This window comes from Penicillium vulpinum (assembly GCF_028829585.1).
Source record: "Penicillium vulpinum strain IBT 29486 chromosome Unknown utg000002l_segment0_segment0, whole genome shotgun sequence".
NCBI lineage: Eukaryota > Fungi > Ascomycota > Eurotiomycetes > Eurotiales > Aspergillaceae > Penicillium > Penicillium vulpinum.
The window spans coordinates 3,929,625-3,944,564 of record NW_026643242.1 but is presented as its reverse complement, the minus strand read 5'-3'; the positions used below and the strand labels follow the sequence as shown (position 1 = coordinate 3,944,564).

General features: G+C 47.6%; 9 protein-coding genes across 9 annotated transcripts; 5 read left to right on the top strand and 4 right to left on the bottom strand.

Moving 5' to 3' along the window:
• Window positions 1-129: 129 nt before the first annotated feature.
• On the bottom strand, window positions 130-1,585 carry N7479_004536 (hydrogen/calcium exchanger domain-containing protein; the record flags this gene model as incomplete). The annotated part of the gene is made up of 2 exons (XM_057252233.1): window positions 130-721; window positions 774-1,585. The coding sequence occupies 2 exons, from the start codon at window positions 1,583-1,585 to the stop codon at window positions 130-132; spliced, it is 1,404 nt and encodes a 467-aa protein (XP_057111558.1).
• Window positions 1,586-2,774: 1,189 nt separating this feature from the next.
• On the top strand, window positions 2,775-4,528 carry N7479_004535 (cystathionine beta-synthase CYS4; the record flags this gene model as incomplete). The annotated part of the gene is made up of 4 exons (XM_057252232.1): window positions 2,775-3,034; window positions 3,105-3,139; window positions 3,208-3,884; window positions 3,938-4,528. The coding sequence occupies 4 exons, from the start codon at window positions 2,775-2,777 to the stop codon at window positions 4,526-4,528; spliced, it is 1,563 nt and encodes a 520-aa protein (XP_057111557.1).
• Window positions 4,529-4,889: 361 nt separating this feature from the next.
• Window positions 4,890-6,122, top strand: N7479_004534 (putative short chain dehydrogenase/reductase; the record flags this gene model as incomplete). The annotated part of the gene is made up of 5 exons (XM_057252231.1): window positions 4,890-4,967; window positions 5,018-5,042; window positions 5,105-5,341; window positions 5,395-6,008; window positions 6,066-6,122. 5 exons carry the CDS (start codon window positions 4,890-4,892, stop codon window positions 6,120-6,122), a joined length of 1,011 nt encoding a protein of 336 aa, XP_057111556.1.
• A 137-nt stretch (window positions 6,123-6,259) lies between these two features.
• N7479_004533 (signal recognition particle receptor subunit beta) lies at window positions 6,260-7,260 on the bottom strand (the record flags this gene model as incomplete). The annotated part of the gene is made up of 2 exons (XM_057252230.1): window positions 6,260-6,997; window positions 7,048-7,260. 2 exons carry the CDS (start codon window positions 7,258-7,260, stop codon window positions 6,260-6,262), a joined length of 951 nt encoding a protein of 316 aa, XP_057111555.1.
• A 244-nt stretch (window positions 7,261-7,504) lies between these two features.
• N7479_004532 (putative beta-1,6-glucan biosynthesis protein (Knh1)) lies at window positions 7,505-8,610 on the top strand (the record flags this gene model as incomplete). Its single annotated transcript, XM_057252229.1, has 4 exons — window positions 7,505-7,696; window positions 7,749-7,849; window positions 7,925-8,474; window positions 8,542-8,610. 4 exons carry the CDS (start codon window positions 7,505-7,507, stop codon window positions 8,608-8,610), a joined length of 912 nt encoding a protein of 303 aa, XP_057111554.1.
• A 281-nt stretch (window positions 8,611-8,891) lies between these two features.
• Window positions 8,892-10,417, bottom strand: N7479_004531 (glutamate 5-kinase; the record flags this gene model as incomplete). Its single annotated transcript, XM_057252228.1, has 5 exons — window positions 8,892-9,743; window positions 9,799-9,894; window positions 9,948-10,058; window positions 10,133-10,320; window positions 10,378-10,417. 5 exons carry the CDS (start codon window positions 10,415-10,417, stop codon window positions 8,892-8,894), a joined length of 1,287 nt encoding a protein of 428 aa, XP_057111553.1.
• A 228-nt stretch (window positions 10,418-10,645) lies between these two features.
• N7479_004530 (mitochondrial inner membrane protease ATP23) lies at window positions 10,646-11,474 on the top strand (the record flags this gene model as incomplete). Its single annotated transcript, XM_057252227.1, has 3 exons — window positions 10,646-10,877; window positions 10,935-11,194; window positions 11,247-11,474. The coding sequence occupies 3 exons, from the start codon at window positions 10,646-10,648 to the stop codon at window positions 11,472-11,474; spliced, it is 720 nt and encodes a 239-aa protein (XP_057111552.1).
• A 562-nt stretch (window positions 11,475-12,036) lies between these two features.
• Window positions 12,037-13,314, bottom strand: N7479_004529 (aurora family serine/threonine-protein kinase; the record flags this gene model as incomplete). Its single annotated transcript, XM_057252226.1, has 3 exons — window positions 12,037-12,171; window positions 12,226-13,158; window positions 13,216-13,314. 3 exons carry the CDS (start codon window positions 13,312-13,314, stop codon window positions 12,037-12,039), a joined length of 1,167 nt encoding a protein of 388 aa, XP_057111551.1.
• A 618-nt stretch (window positions 13,315-13,932) lies between these two features.
• Window positions 13,933-14,859, top strand: N7479_004528 (TIP41 family protein; the record flags this gene model as incomplete). Its single annotated transcript, XM_057252225.1, has 3 exons — window positions 13,933-14,234; window positions 14,299-14,689; window positions 14,746-14,859. The coding sequence occupies 3 exons, from the start codon at window positions 13,933-13,935 to the stop codon at window positions 14,857-14,859; spliced, it is 807 nt and encodes a 268-aa protein (XP_057111550.1).
• Between the last annotated feature and the right edge of the window lie 81 nt (window positions 14,860-14,940).

Below are 14,940 nucleotides of genomic sequence, written 5' to 3'. Positions count from 1 at the left end.
TCTAACCATCTATGGAGCTTTAGTCCACCCTCAAACTCGTCAAAACACCAACCATGAGTGATATACAGTATAAAATTTATTCGCGAACCAAACACGCTTAAAAATTACCCGATGTTCAAGACTGCTGCATCAAGACTGGTTCGTCGAGGCAACGTGCACCGGGGGATAGTACCAAGTGCAAACAGCGATGATGAAGTAAACCAACACACAAAGAGCACCTTCAAGGTAATTGGACTTGCCATCACGCAAGAAATTTCCAACGACCAGAATTGACAGCACAAGGAGAACAACCATGAAGATCTCAAAGTTCAGGCTCATTTCCTTGCCCATACCCCAACCAACAATGACAGTGAGCGGTGCGTTCAGCAACGCTGTTTGGATCGAAGGGGCCAGGCAGTGGAAGAGTGCAAAGTTGATCTGGTTGTCCCAAGCTTCATCGATGGCCGTGAGGTGCTCGGCGGCCTTTTCCACTAAAGGGACGAGAATCAAACCGAGGAAATTATCCGAGACGCCGCGCTCCACGATGTGCTCGATTTCTTGGACTAGAAAGACGGCGGACATGCAGACACAGGTCAGGGCAAAAGCGATGACCACAAAGCATTCTATCATTGTGAGCTTTGCCCTCGCAATTTCTTCGTGTCGATCTTCGTCGTGAAATTCATCTTTCTCTAGGATATCATCGAAAATGGAGTTGTGGCTGTGTAGGTTGAAGAAAAGATATCTAACACAGAGTGTTAGTATTTAGATTATAGGCAAGAGCCTTGACCACTCACGTCAAAAATGCAACGAGAAGGATCACCGCAGTGGCCCTGCTAATTGTCAAGGCATATTCATTCAACTCCACCAGAGTAAAATGTGAATTGATACTTCCACGCAGCGCGGAGTAGAACGCGCTGGGAATCAACAGGCCGAACCCTGCGACAAGGAGCAAGCCAGTACCAACTTCACTGATGGCTTCGTGGAAGCTCTGCTCATGACGCTTGATACCGCCGACAAAGAAACACATTCCCAAGCATAGCAGGAGATTTGCCATGATGGAACCGAGAATAGCGGCCTGGATGACAGGAATCAGATCCGAGTGTTCGGTCTGGCCATGGTTATACAACAAAACCATGAACAGCACGAGTTCCACCACAGAGCCTAGAGTAGTTTCAACCACGATGCCTATCATCTTTGGTAACTTTTTGGCTAGCTCTCCACCCGCAAACCCGAGTAGGTTCGCTGAGGGCACCATGGCGATGTAATTTAGACTAAAGACCCAGACGTGAAGATCGGGTCGCGCAAAGTGGATGGCAATTGCGGCGGGGACAAACGGCCAGAGGATATTCACGACCATCGAAAGCGTACAGACACTCCTAAAGCATACCTTGAGGAGATGCCATGGGTGAATACCGGTTCTGCCACTCTCCCCGGCTGTGTCCACGCGGAATAAGGCCCATCGTCGCTTGGAAGTGGTGGAGTTGGTGGGCAATATCGAGTGCTGTGAGCGCTTCTCCTGGACTGTTTTCGGTTGGTCGCTGCTCCCACGGAGACGGAGGTCGGCGTTCTCGGCATTCTGTGAATGTGTTGACCTGATTGAGCCCATTTCTAACCGATACCTACTCCTTGTAGATCGGAGAGATCGGAGGACCAGGTAAAGTACACGCAAGGTGCCAGACCGTGACGTGACAAAATCGAAGGGATGATTCTCGATATATACTAGGGGGGGGAACGCGCAATATACAAGGGCCAGGGTATGAAAGCACTGAAGAAAGAAAGAAAGAAAAAGGCGCAAAAGGAGGGGTCTACTAAGAATATACGGAGTAACTAGAAGCTGTTCTACAATAATATAAAGGAGGCAATTAAAAACATGCGCTGGCACTTAATAGAACCAATCAGCTCGTATTCAATATGGATCAGGGATCAGGTAGCCAGGTCTTGGCGCATCTAGGTCTTTTCATGATGCTTTTTTTGCCGTGAAGATCGTTTGTATCCCGTACTCGTCGCGTCATGATTTGGCTCTCGAGAAAGAAAGAAAAACGAGCTTAGCTTGAGTTCGAGTGTAGACTTGCACTCTTTCTTGCCCAGGCTATTGGCATTCAGGGTTCTCTCAGGGATGAAACGCCAACTTGTGTGTGGGGAATACTATCTTTTCCTGCACAGCCACAGCCTTGGCTTTGCAGACAAGTCGTATTTAAGCGCATTATACGGAGTAGTAGTAGTATGTACTATGTTGTACTTTGTATGCGCTGTTTGCATGTGGAATTGCAATAATAGGTACGGAGTACTCCGTACAAATGTAGAGAATTGGTCTCTATTGTTGGCAGGTGAGTAGTAGGTTGTTGGAAGGAGACCGTTGACGAAGAGTAGTATACTCCCAACTTTTAGAAGGCCTCTAGACTACATACTTGGTAGACATAATTCTTTATATAACATAGTTCTTCCTAGACTTTTCACCACAACATATGTAGCACTATATATATATATATATATATATATACCACTACGTAACTACAAAGTCTATCGTTGACATCATATAACTATGAGCCATCTAGGTATATTCCAATTAATCTCTATCATAACACATATACTATATCAGTTTTATCATATAGACCTATATATAAAGCGTAGAACAGAATCAAAAATAAAAAGTCCAACCTTCAGCTAACATATAGATCTGGGCCCACCAGGAAAAGCCGGTTATCATCGGGCGGGGCACTAAAGTCGGATGGCGAAATCTTCGATCTGCGAACTTCTTCTTTTACTTACATTGTCTCTCTAACAACTCACACATCATGGCTTCTACCACAACCCCCGGCAACCCGCCGGTCACTTTAGATAGTATCACCCAGCAGATCGGTAACACACCCCTTGTGCGACTGAACTGTCTGCCCCGTACCCTGGGAATCGATGCTACCGTTTATGCCAAGTTGGAGTATTTCAATGCCGGTGGCAGTGTCAAGGATCGCATTGCTCTGCGCATGATTGAAGAGGCTGAGCGATCTGGTCGCATCAAGCCTGGTGATACTCTCATCGAGCCCACCAGTGGCAATACGTAAGTCTTTTTTTTTTTAAAAAAAACAACTTCTCTTTCACTTCAAACTGAGCTAATTGAGATTCATTAGTGGTATTGGTCTGGCACTAGTTGGTGCCGTCAAAGGTATTTTTCTGTTGTCTAAGCTCTACTTGTCTGATCCGTCCTAATTTTACCTATTCTTCTCTACCCAGGTTATAAGACCATCATTACTCTCCCAGAGAAGATGTCTGCCGAGAAAGTCGCCGTTCTGCGTGCCTTGAATGCAACTATCATCCGAACCCCCAACGAAGCTGCCTTCGACTCACCCGAATCGCATATCGGCGTGGCCAGACGTCTCGAGAAGGAGTTGCCCAACGCCCACATTTTGGACCAGTACGAGAACCCGAACAACCCACTGGCACACGAGCTCGGCACTGCCGAGGAGATCTGGACCCAGACCAATGGCAAGATCAGTGCCATTGTGGCTGGTGCCGGAACCGGTGGTACGATCACCGGCCTTGCCCGTGGCCTGCGGAAGCACAACCCCGATATCAATGTGATCGCCGCCGATCCCTTTGGTTCTATTCTCGCTCTGCCACCATCCCTCAACGAAGCTCGTGCCAACGAGCCTTACAAGGTTGAGGGCATTGGATATGATTTCATCCCCGAGGTTTTGGACCAAAATGCCGTTACCCAATGGATCAAGACTGAAGATAAGGAGTCTTTCAAGTACTCCCGTCGTCTGATCGCCGAGGAGGGTCTGCTAGTCGGTGGTAGCAGTGGCAGTGCTATTGCGGCTCTGGTCAAGGCTAACGAGGCCAATAAGTTCTCCAAAGATGATGTCGTTGTTGTGATTCTTCCTGACAGCATCAGGAGTTACCTCTCCAAGGTAGTATCAAATCTTTCTATGATTCATTTTGTATTCAAGCTAACCGATTGAAGTTTGCCGATGACGACTGGCTCGCAGCCAATGATCTGCTCCCGTCGCTTCCCGCCGTTGCATCGACAACTCAAACCCAGGAGCCTGAGTCTAACCCTCTGGCCAACGCTAAGGTCAGCGCGCTGCGCTTGAAGCCCATCACCACCGTGACAGCCAACTCCCCTTGTGAGACTGCTATCGAGGTCATGCGCGACCGAGGCTTCGATCAGCTTCCCGTCCTTGCCCCATCTGGGCGCAAGCTTGTTGGTCTCGTTACTTTAGGCAACGTTCTCAGCCGACTGACGCACGGCCGGGCCACGGGCCAGAGCCCCGTCTCCGAGGTCATGTTTGACTTCTCAAAGATCTCTGAGGTGGTCACCGACCCCCGTGATCTCTCCAAGGGCATGGACTCCCTCAAGCCTCAGACCCGGAGTCGCAGCTTCATCGAGATTACCATGGATACCCCTCTCAGCGTCCTAAACCGCTTCTTCGAGTGGAACAGTGCTGCGGTTGTGACCGAGAAGGACGCAAGTGGTGCGATGAAGCCATTGGCCATCGCTACCAAGGTTGACCTGCTCACATGGATGCTGCACCAGTCCAAGACGAAGGCCTGAAAAAAAAAAGAATTTTTCATTGTTTCTTTCTCTGAAATGCATTCGCACAAGAAATTGCTTGTTGGATAGGGGTTCAACATTCCTGAACATTCTCTGATATTGTGGGATAGGCGTTTCTCGTGTGTTGGCATGAAGACTTCCCCAATGGGATTCAACACATTGTGGGATTGAAATACCTGAATCGTGCAGCTCAATGGCGTTGAATGTGATACATAATTAATGCATACCATAGAAAATATATACATGGTACTTTTTTTTTCCAAATTTATCTCGTTTAGGTGGCGATGACGTCGATTCAGATATATCCATGTGCCAACTTCATCTGTGGGAGTCCTCTCCACTTTACCCATTTCAACCCAAGATGACAGGAATCTTTACTTATCGGAGTTTCTCCATGGGAAATACATCGGCGTTAAATGGACGGGTGGCTGTGATGACAGTGAGTTCTCTCTCATTATGTCTCGGCCCATCAACTAATTAATTCCCCAGGGTGGCCAAGGAGGCATTGGCAAAGGTAAGCAGAGTCCCTGATATCAAGCTAATTGAATATCCTATGGAGTATAATAATGAATATAGAGATCACCGCCCAGCTTCTCGTGCATGGAATAGAGAAAGTAATCATCATTGCCAGAAGTGAAGACAAATACATCACTGCTCGCGAGGAATGGAAACACCGCGCAGGCATTTCACTCGAGAATGACACTCGAACTGAGTTTGTCAAATGCGATCTGGGGGACATTCAGGATGTCAAATCCGCAGTTGAGAAAATAAAACAAGTCACAGACCGGATTCATATACTGGTTTGCAATGCAGGTCGGCTCTATCTCTCCATTTCAACTGATCATTAAACCACCCCCTGAACAAAGCCATCAGTGTTCAAAATGAATACAAGCATTCACCCCAAAATATCGAACGTGTATTCGCGACAAACTGCGTCGGACACCAAGTCCTAGCCACAGCACTCCTGCCTCTGTTGAAGAACGGCGTGATGCACGGTAATGACGTGCGAATTGTCGTGACTAGCTCATCGTTCCACTTTTGGTGCCAGCAGCTCGATATGGATCTTCTATTCTCATCGTCACGCGTCAAGTGGCCTGCCTTGTACGATGGGATATGGCGGTATGGACGGTCAAAGCTGGGTAACATCCTATTTGCCAAAGAGCTCAGTCGGCGGCTCCTGGATGATCAAGACCCAGCGAGCAAACAGATCTATGTCAATTCGTTCTTCCCGGGAAACATTGTTACTGAACAATGGCTTGCGTGGAATTTTTCTTTTGGAAGTTTCCTAGGTTGGCTTATAAGAACGATAGGGTCGCGTTTGGGCCAGAGTGTGAGGGATGGAGCTGCTACAGCTTTATACCTTGCTGCTAGTTCTGAGGTGCGAGAGCGGAAACATCGTGGCCAGTATTTTATACCGATCGCTACTCTATGTAAGCCCAGCGCGATATCTGAAGATATGAAGCTCGCTCGAGATCTGTGGGTGGGTACTACGTTTCCTTGAATGCTTGTCATGTTTCGACCATTGCTGATCATACAGGATTGGATCGATGTCCAAGCTACAGAGTCACTGGGATTAGATTGGCAATATCGATAGAAAGACTGTATTGTAGTCTCTCAAAATCCTTCTCGGAGATTTTTTTTTTCTGGCATAAAATATACAAGCAAACCATGACAAGACTACCTATTTACTATTTTGAACCATCAAGACCAGAGAGTAAAAGGTTGTATCGCTCACAAGCACATACCAACCCACTCCTCCCAGCGGCGCACTCCAGATCCAAACTCTTCCTGAGAGTCACCCTTGACAGCACCACCAACCACATCAACCTTGACACAGACCTCGTGCTCCAGAAGTTTGAAGCTGAAAGCCTCTTGTACATCATTACCTAAGATCTCCTCTTCTTCGTCCTCCAACCCAGTATCCGCACTTGCATCCAGAAGACCCCTGGTCTTCGACTTGCGGATGCGATCAATTTCCGCTTCCAGTTTCTCTCTCACCGCGCCTGGCGGCAGTGCAGTGAATAGATCCTGCTTGTTTGCGGCGACTAAGACGGGGATATCAGTGGTCCGCTTGCTCGATGACCCGTTCTTTGCGCGCTTCTGAAGAAAGAGAAGAACGTCGTGCAGATAGGTCGCGGTATCACGGAGTGTCGCTTCGTCAACTAGAGCAGCAGTGTCGACCATGAACACTACGCCGCGAATTTTTGTCTTGATATCCCTTGACTGGGACATGGTCTGGAGCTCGGAGATCCCTTGCAAGACGCGGAGCTTGCCATGGCCAGGGGTATCCCTTACACGGTACTTGATTGGATTCCTGACAGCCTCTTTCAAGGATGGATCATTCACTGATCGGTAGCGGTTGGATCCGGTTGGGACATTCGGTGGTAAGGTCACGGTCACTAGGGTTGATTGTTGGGAGGTGTGGGTGCTGTGCGACTTGTTCGAATCGAGTGAGGACTTGGCCTCGAGCTATAAACTGGTTAATGAGGGCTAGAGCACTCTGATGTTGTGGAACCTACCAAGGTCGTAAATGCAGTTTTACCAGCTCCGCTGGGGCCTAGGAGTAGGAAATTACTCGAGGGCGGAGATGCTACGGCCTGGAAGAAGAAGACGTGCAGTGCGATCGGGATACCAAAGGTGAAGATGATGGCGATAGCAATGGCAACAAGGTTGCCATCGAATAACAGTGTGGCAATGCCAGCCACTGAGTTCCAGTTTGCTTGAGATGACATGGTTGTAAGTCGAAGAAGTGGTGGGCTGACTCGTGACAGGAGAACCGACCTCGGGATAGAAATTCCGATAGCACGGACCACTTATCTTATCTTAGTGCACATCACACGTTCTATAGAAAACACTCAAGGGCTCAAGGGCTTAGGAATGATGCACATACCAGGGAGTCTTATGAAGGGATGACTTCCCTATCTCTTGACTGGAAGATCACTTCTTTCAAAAAACACTTTTCTCGATTATACCAGCATGAGAGTCCAATTGCTTCAGGCTGCCCTGTTATTCACGGCCGTCCATGGCCAGATCAGTTCTCAGATTACAACGCATGATCTGAGCTTTGATGGTGCAGCTGCCGTCAGTCTAATTTGGGGCTTAAACAGGGAAGCGGCTTCAACTTATAATTTTTATCTCTGTGCCGGTGACGAGACAACAGATTCATATGTATGTTTCTCTCATTGCTGCAACGGAAACATAGAGCTAACCACATACTCAGGACACTCTATCGCAAGTCATCAACAATGGTGCCTATGCTCCTGGTGACAGGGTGTCATTTCAAGTCGACCAAAGTGTTGGTGGAAATGAGCCCAATGCATAGTAAGATAATTTCCCCCCTTCACCAGCGGCTTCATTAATTCCCTTGACTAACCAAGGTCCCCGGGTTTCAATCAGTTTTCTCAAGATAGTTCGGTCAGACCCTCATAGTTACTGGTCCGGGTTCACTTCTCATTTTACTTTGACCAACATGAAAGGTACCTTCTCGACCAAAGTAACAGATGCGATCAAGACAATGCAGCCGATTCCCGCCATCGCTATTCCATGGCCTAAGGTCAAAGACGATGGCCATATCGCCAAGGCCGCAGAATTCACTTCAATTTTCAACACCTCAAGTCTCACCACGAGTTCCTCAATCGAAACGGCCTTGCAGTTCCCAACCCCAACCGTCAAAAGCGAAGCCGAGCACAACGAGTTGCGCAAAAGACAGGTGACTGCTGTCGATGCTGCAATTGACCAGCATACTATCCCATACGGTGAGCAGACCGGCTCGGTCAAATATGCCCCAATGCCCAAGAGCGCTGGGACCACTGTCGCAACCAGATCACCCACTCCTCAATATCCGCCTTTCCCGTTCTCCATTGCGACCACCTACCTTGGTGCGCCGACTGTTCAGTACACTGATACGGCTTTTGCGACATGGACAGCGAACAGCATTGAGAACACAGTTAGTTTGACGCTTGAATGTTTGATTTCAGCTGGTACTGAAAGCTAATCCTTTTGTTTTTCTTCAGGCCGCGCCCGCTCCTGCGCCCACATTAGACAAGAGAATACAGAGGTGGTTGGACCGTTGGAATGATTGATTGGCCTTCGAGAACTTTGTGATTCTTATTTTCTCGGATATCTTTACACCGCGCTTGGTTTGGCGTGGAAACATCCAATTTCCAAGTGATTTCATTCACGTCTTGGGAGGTCATTCTTTGAAATTTTCTGTTTTAATTGTTGGCCTATATATCCCGAGCAACATTTATATTGAGACAATCAAGGTTTGAGTGGGAATATCGGTCATCCAATGCAGTTGAATGCAATAAGAATTTCGCTTCTGTTCGTAATGTGCGTATAATGGATGATCCAATATTATATCTCAGGGCGACTTCCATTCCTCCAAGGCTGGTGTTAATGATGGTGTCACCGTATGATTATGGTCTTCGTGAAATGAGATGTTCTCTCGCATCGCCACATAGTAGCTATCGGCATAGCCGAGTAGCGTCTCAATCTGTGTGCTACGGTGGCCCTTGATGTGTGTGATTTCAATACTTCCATAGTTCACCAGAGCTCGACCGACCTCCTTAGGTTCTTCTCTGTGGTGAATAAAGTCGCCATTCAAGGCATCTGGAGATGGCCGGTCAACAACTACTAACCGTACAGATTCCTGCTGTCCAAAATGGCCTTCAACCCCGACCACTCCAGCCGGGAGAAGATTGGCATTATTCAAAAGTGCGTGGTAAGCTCCGTGGTCAATGTACAATGTACCATGTGGGTACATCCCATGTAGCAGCCAGAATGTCCGTGATTGGATCGGGGTATCTGAACGGATGAATCGGGTATGGAGAGGGGCAGTGGGTGCCTCATTTTGGTCGTCAGCTGTTACGCCATTGGGCCGAGCCTCGAGGTACTGTAGGTATTTCACAATATCGTGGACGTTGCCTGGTTTTGAGCTCTTAGTGATCACTGTCGTGACACCAGCACTGGTTCCAAGCTTTGCAGCCACAATCTTCGTGCTCATACCTCCGGTGCCAAGGGAGGAGCCTGCCGATGAGACGTCAGCCTCGAGAGAGGAGATATCGGTCACAACCTCAATGGGTTTTGCTTCTGGGTTGGTTCTAGGGTTTGCGGAATAAAGACAATCGACGTCGGTCATCAAAAATAGATAGTCGGCCTTGACCATAGCTGCGGTAATCGCAGAAAGGGTATCGTTGTCGCCAAATTTAATTTCCTAGCGATCATTGGGTCAGATGCGTGAATTTTACTTTGAAGGAAAATCTGCTTACAGAAACGGCCAGTGTATCATTTTCGTTGACAATAGGAATCACTCCCATATCAAACAATTGTCCAAATGTATTTTGCGCGTTGACATATTGGGTTCTCTGTACCAAGTGTCAGCGAAGGAACCGGCTTGGGCAAACATAAGAGTACATACATCAGCAATATCATTTCTTGTCAAAAGAATCTGGGCCACGGGAACATGAAGATGTGAGAACAGATTATCCCAAAGACTCATCAGTCGACATTGGCCAACTGCAGCGAGAGCCTATAGACTTCATTAGCTACTTTTCCATTGAACATAATATGTGGGCTTCGATTTCTGTATAATTAAATACATACTTGTATGCGAGGCAGATATGCTGGTCTTTCGTCCACATTCATCCTTCGCAGACCAACGCCCACGGCACCAGATGATACAAGGACGACCCGGTGGCCATCTCTGTGTAACTTGGTCACCGTCTCCACAATCAATGTCAAGATCGAAAGAATTGGCTCGTGGGTTTTCTCGTCAACAATCGAACTCGTTCCTATTACATCGAGTAGTCAGTATTCGAGTCATCGGCCAACAGATATAGATCCCGCACCTAATTTGATCACAATTGTGAGACCAGATGAAGTCGCCATGACGCAGATTCCAGTCCAAAGAAACCTCCTAGCAACAACAATAATAATAATAATAAAAAGGAAAGGAAAAGAATATGGGGAGGCCTGTTCTGTTCACTGCCCCGCGGCGATGAATCACGGAAGAGCACTTTTTGCCCGATTCCGGCGCTGATTCTGCCAGGCGCCACCGCCATTTGCGGAGATTCTCCCGCGCAGTGATAGATGACTCTCGATAGTCCACGATTGAAAATGGCAGACCCTGAGTCGCTAGATGCGGCTGCATCTTCAAATTCAAAGCCTGGTACCACGGGCTTCCTCCCCGGTGATGACACCTGGACCCAATTCCGGAACATCTATTCGATCCTCACGGGCAAGATGTCCAACGAAGGAATCGAGAAGTTCCGCGTTGCGCGAGACACTCGCAATGAAGAAGCAGACTGCAAGCGCTGTGAGGATCAGCGGGATTATCTTCTTCAATATAGTGGGTCACTCGTCTCAAGAGTCTGAGCTGGATAACTCATAAGGTTAATTGATGAAGGTCCTACGATTCGATTCCTCAGTGAAAGCATTCAACAATTAGGAGGTGATCTTCACAGTCATAATATCTACTGTCGCCGCTGTACAGATAGAAAGGGTGGTGGCTTCGATCCGGAATATGGAATTTTGATATGCGCAAATGAGATGAAGGACCAGGGACACCTCGAAGATACCATGGCCCATGAGATGGTTCATGCCTTTGACCATCTCAGGTTCAAGGTAAATTGGTCTGATAACCTGCGTCATGCGGCATGTACCGAGGTATGTTTTATCTTTGTCGTCTTAACATGTCGATGTTTGCTAAACCCATTAGATTCGGGCTAGTTCGCTCAGCGGCGAGTGCAGATGGGCGCGCGAATTCTTTCGAAGAGGACAGTGGAAGCTTACACAACAGCACCAAGAGTGCGTCCGTCGGAGAGCTATCCTCTCTGTACGAGCGCGGCCAACTTGCAAAGACGAAGCCCATGCTACAAGGGTTGTCAACGAAGTCTGGGATAGCTGTTTCAGAGACACACGCCCATTTGATGAGATCTACCGATAATACCACAACTCGTGCAGCGTTGTACTGTTCTCCACCGTGTTGTATGATAGATATTGTTTGGATGTATTATATTTTGCAGGTTTCACTAGCGACGTTTCCCCCCTATTCATTGGATTTTCAACGAGTTAAAATAGGCATGGCTATGTATTGTGTAATTGAGGGCCCTATAGGCGAGATCCATGGATGAGATTAAAATATAATCTACAATATTGGTTGTCAATGAAGTCCAGGAACACAACCTACATGTACAATAACAGATCTAGTCCCGTACTACTCACGGCTTTGCCTCTTGTTATAATGAAAAATATGCCAGGGGATGGCATCTGTATATTCTTGTTGGTTATTCGAAGGTATCATGTTGTATTGAACACGTCGAAGGTGAAGTAAAATTAAGATCAAAATATCGCCATATCGCGAGTACCTCTCCAGCTGACTCCAAGACAAATCCTTACGCCTTGAAGATGCTTGCAGGCCCAGAACACTAGAACTCCACATAAAAAAAAAAGAAAAGGTAACCAGAACTCCCAGAAACTCTGTCGTGTGCAAGGGTCAAAGTCATGGTTCATGCTTTGCCTTCCTTGGAAGAACCCGAACTCCGCTTCACGGTCCGATCATCTTTCGCACAGTGCTTGATAATCCAAGGATGTCGCTGGATCTCCTCAAGCGGGATTCGTTTCGCGGGATCAAGAACAAGAAGCTAGACAATATGTGAGCAAGTGGGCCTTGTATATTGGTAGGAAAATAGACCTACTCTCTTGATGAGATCCTTCGCCTCTGGGCTCACGAAGGACGGGACTGACATATCCGCCTTTCCAATCCGTCGTTGGGTCATGATAGGAGTATCCTCGAACGGAGCTTCGCCGACCAAAAACTCATAAGTCAAGACACCGAGACTCCACAAATCCACTTTCTCGCTGTAGAAATTATCCTTGGAGCCAGGAGTGACCATCTCTGGAGGCAAATAATCGAGAGTTCCGCACATCGTTTGGCGGCGGTTGTTGGGGGCGTGGACACTCCAGCCGAAATCACTAATTTTGATCTCTCCATGAATGCCAACAAGGATGTTCTCAGGCTTGATATCACGGTGCATGATGTGCTTTTTGTGCAGATATTTCAATGCTGCGGCCATCTGGGCAATATATTGTGCGGCCTTCCATTCTGGGAATCGATGCTCCTTGCGAAGATGCTTGTACAACTCGCCACGGCCAGCAAATTCAAGGATCAAGAAGATTCGTTTGCTGTCATGGAAGTGACCGTAGAGTCTCAGCACATTAGGGTGCCGCAGGTTACTCTGAATCTCAATTTCACGCCTAACTTGCTTCTGAACACCACCCTGTTGCAACTCAGACTTGTGCAGCACCTTTAGTGCACAGACGAAGCCGGAAGACCGTTCTTTGGCAAGATAAACCCGGCCAAACTTGCCCTTGCCCAAAGGCTTTCCAATTTCAAACATTCCCAAGTGCAAATCCTTGGGGACAGTTGGCTGCTCGCAGAGGGAAGAAGATGTGCGCTTGTCACCATTTTCATCGGTGCTACGGGTCACCAATGCCCCGTGGGATCCCCTGCCTGGCGAGGCTGGAACGTTCATGGCATTTGCCTTGTTTTCATTGTTATTTTGAAGAGCTAGTTTCAGTAGTTGAGCTCGATTCGAGTTGCTGTTTGACTGGGCTGAAGAGACCGGAGCCTTGGTAAATCGCATCAGCAAGGTGGACCTTCAACTAGATTTCATTGAGTCAAATACCTTTTGCTTGCCATAGATTCGATCACTGTTTCCATTTTCCTTCTCATCTTTCATGGACAGATGTTCGAACCGAGCTTCGAGGGTCTTGGTCGTCGCCATAGTGACAGGTGTACGGGACTAATGGGAGGCGAAAACGAGGGATGGTAAGAAGGGAATCGTATAAAAAGTAGCCAGATCTGATTTTGAGTTTAGTGCAGTACAATCATGATCAGTTTGCACGGGGTGGTTAGTCGACGGGGATCTCATAAAGATGGAGAGAGAAACAGAAGCACGGGTGTTTGGGCGAACCCCAGAGCGTCACCCTAGCAACGCCCGGCTGATGTAATATATATACCATACCACACCGCCAGTCTCTCCGCGCTCGGCGCCTACGTATGTATGCCTCCGTACCAATAATATTTATCCGGAGAATATATTTTATTTGCAGCTCGAGGTAACGATATAATGCAATGCCAGAATTTTTTTGCAAATAAAACCTATTGAATCAAGGGGATCCCATCTTAAGAAAATAGTTGGAAAGGGCAGACCCATTGAATACATACGAGCAAAAACCCTTTGAAGATTCTGCCGAACAAATGTTGTAGGTCGGACCGCCTCTTTCTCCGTCCGCGGGGTTATCACTATCAGCTCCGATCACAATTTACATATGTACTATACATAACCCTGGAGATTCTTGGCTGTTTCTAATCTCTCGCTGCTTCTCTTCAAGCTTTAGCCATGGCAACAAAATGTGCCACGGTCTCCCCAGAGGCAAAAAGACCCAACTCGATCACCATCAACGGGTTTCGAATCTCAACACAGAAGCTGCCCATTCTCAAAGCCGACCCGATTGAGGAAATGACACAGAAGCTCGGCATCGCACCCCCGGAAATGATTTTTGGTGATAATTACGTTGCAATCGAGCACGATAATGGTAATTGGGGCATCAATTTCAATGCGTTTGACGCCTTGGACTTGGTGGACAAAACTGGTCAATCCATGCTCCGGGTCGCGTACTCCGGAGAATGGCAAAAGAGCAGGTATTTTCGCAGCTTCCTAAATTTGCACATACTTGATCGTTGCGACTAATTAATCGGTACTCAGAGAGAAAACTCATGAAGGGATTAAAGAAGTCGTAAAGCCGTTCGACTGGTCATATAGCACCGATTACAAGGGCACCCTCCATCCTAATGCGCGACCGTTCGAGCCAACGACGAAGCTCATTCCGATTGAACTATTGAAGCGCCCAGATCCCATCCTCTTTTTTGACGAGGTTGTTCTTTATGAAGACGAGCTGGCGGACAATGGGATTACCATGCTGTCTTGCAAGATCCGAGTCATGCCAGGAAGACTCCTTTTGTTGACAAGGTTCTTCATGAGGCTTGACCACGTTTTGATCCGACTCCGAGACACTCGAGTTTATGTGGACTTTGCGACAGGTGAAGTTATTCGGGAATATGTCTCAAAGGAATGTGAATATGAGAAAGTTCGACAGGTACGTTTGGTCATTGGACAACGTATATGTATGTTTGACCTGACAATCATCCACAGATGCTAGCAGCAACCAGGGATGATATTCCAGCTTTCTTGAGAGATCCCAACCGGCTGTCTGAGATTCTCCCCCTTGTTGAAAAGCGCTCTGAGCGATTGGTGCTAGGCGATTAAGAGATCTACGCTCCATATTCTGGTTTATCCGCGGGGCGAAGTCAACCATTGGGCTTGCATACAGATATCAGTGTTACTGGG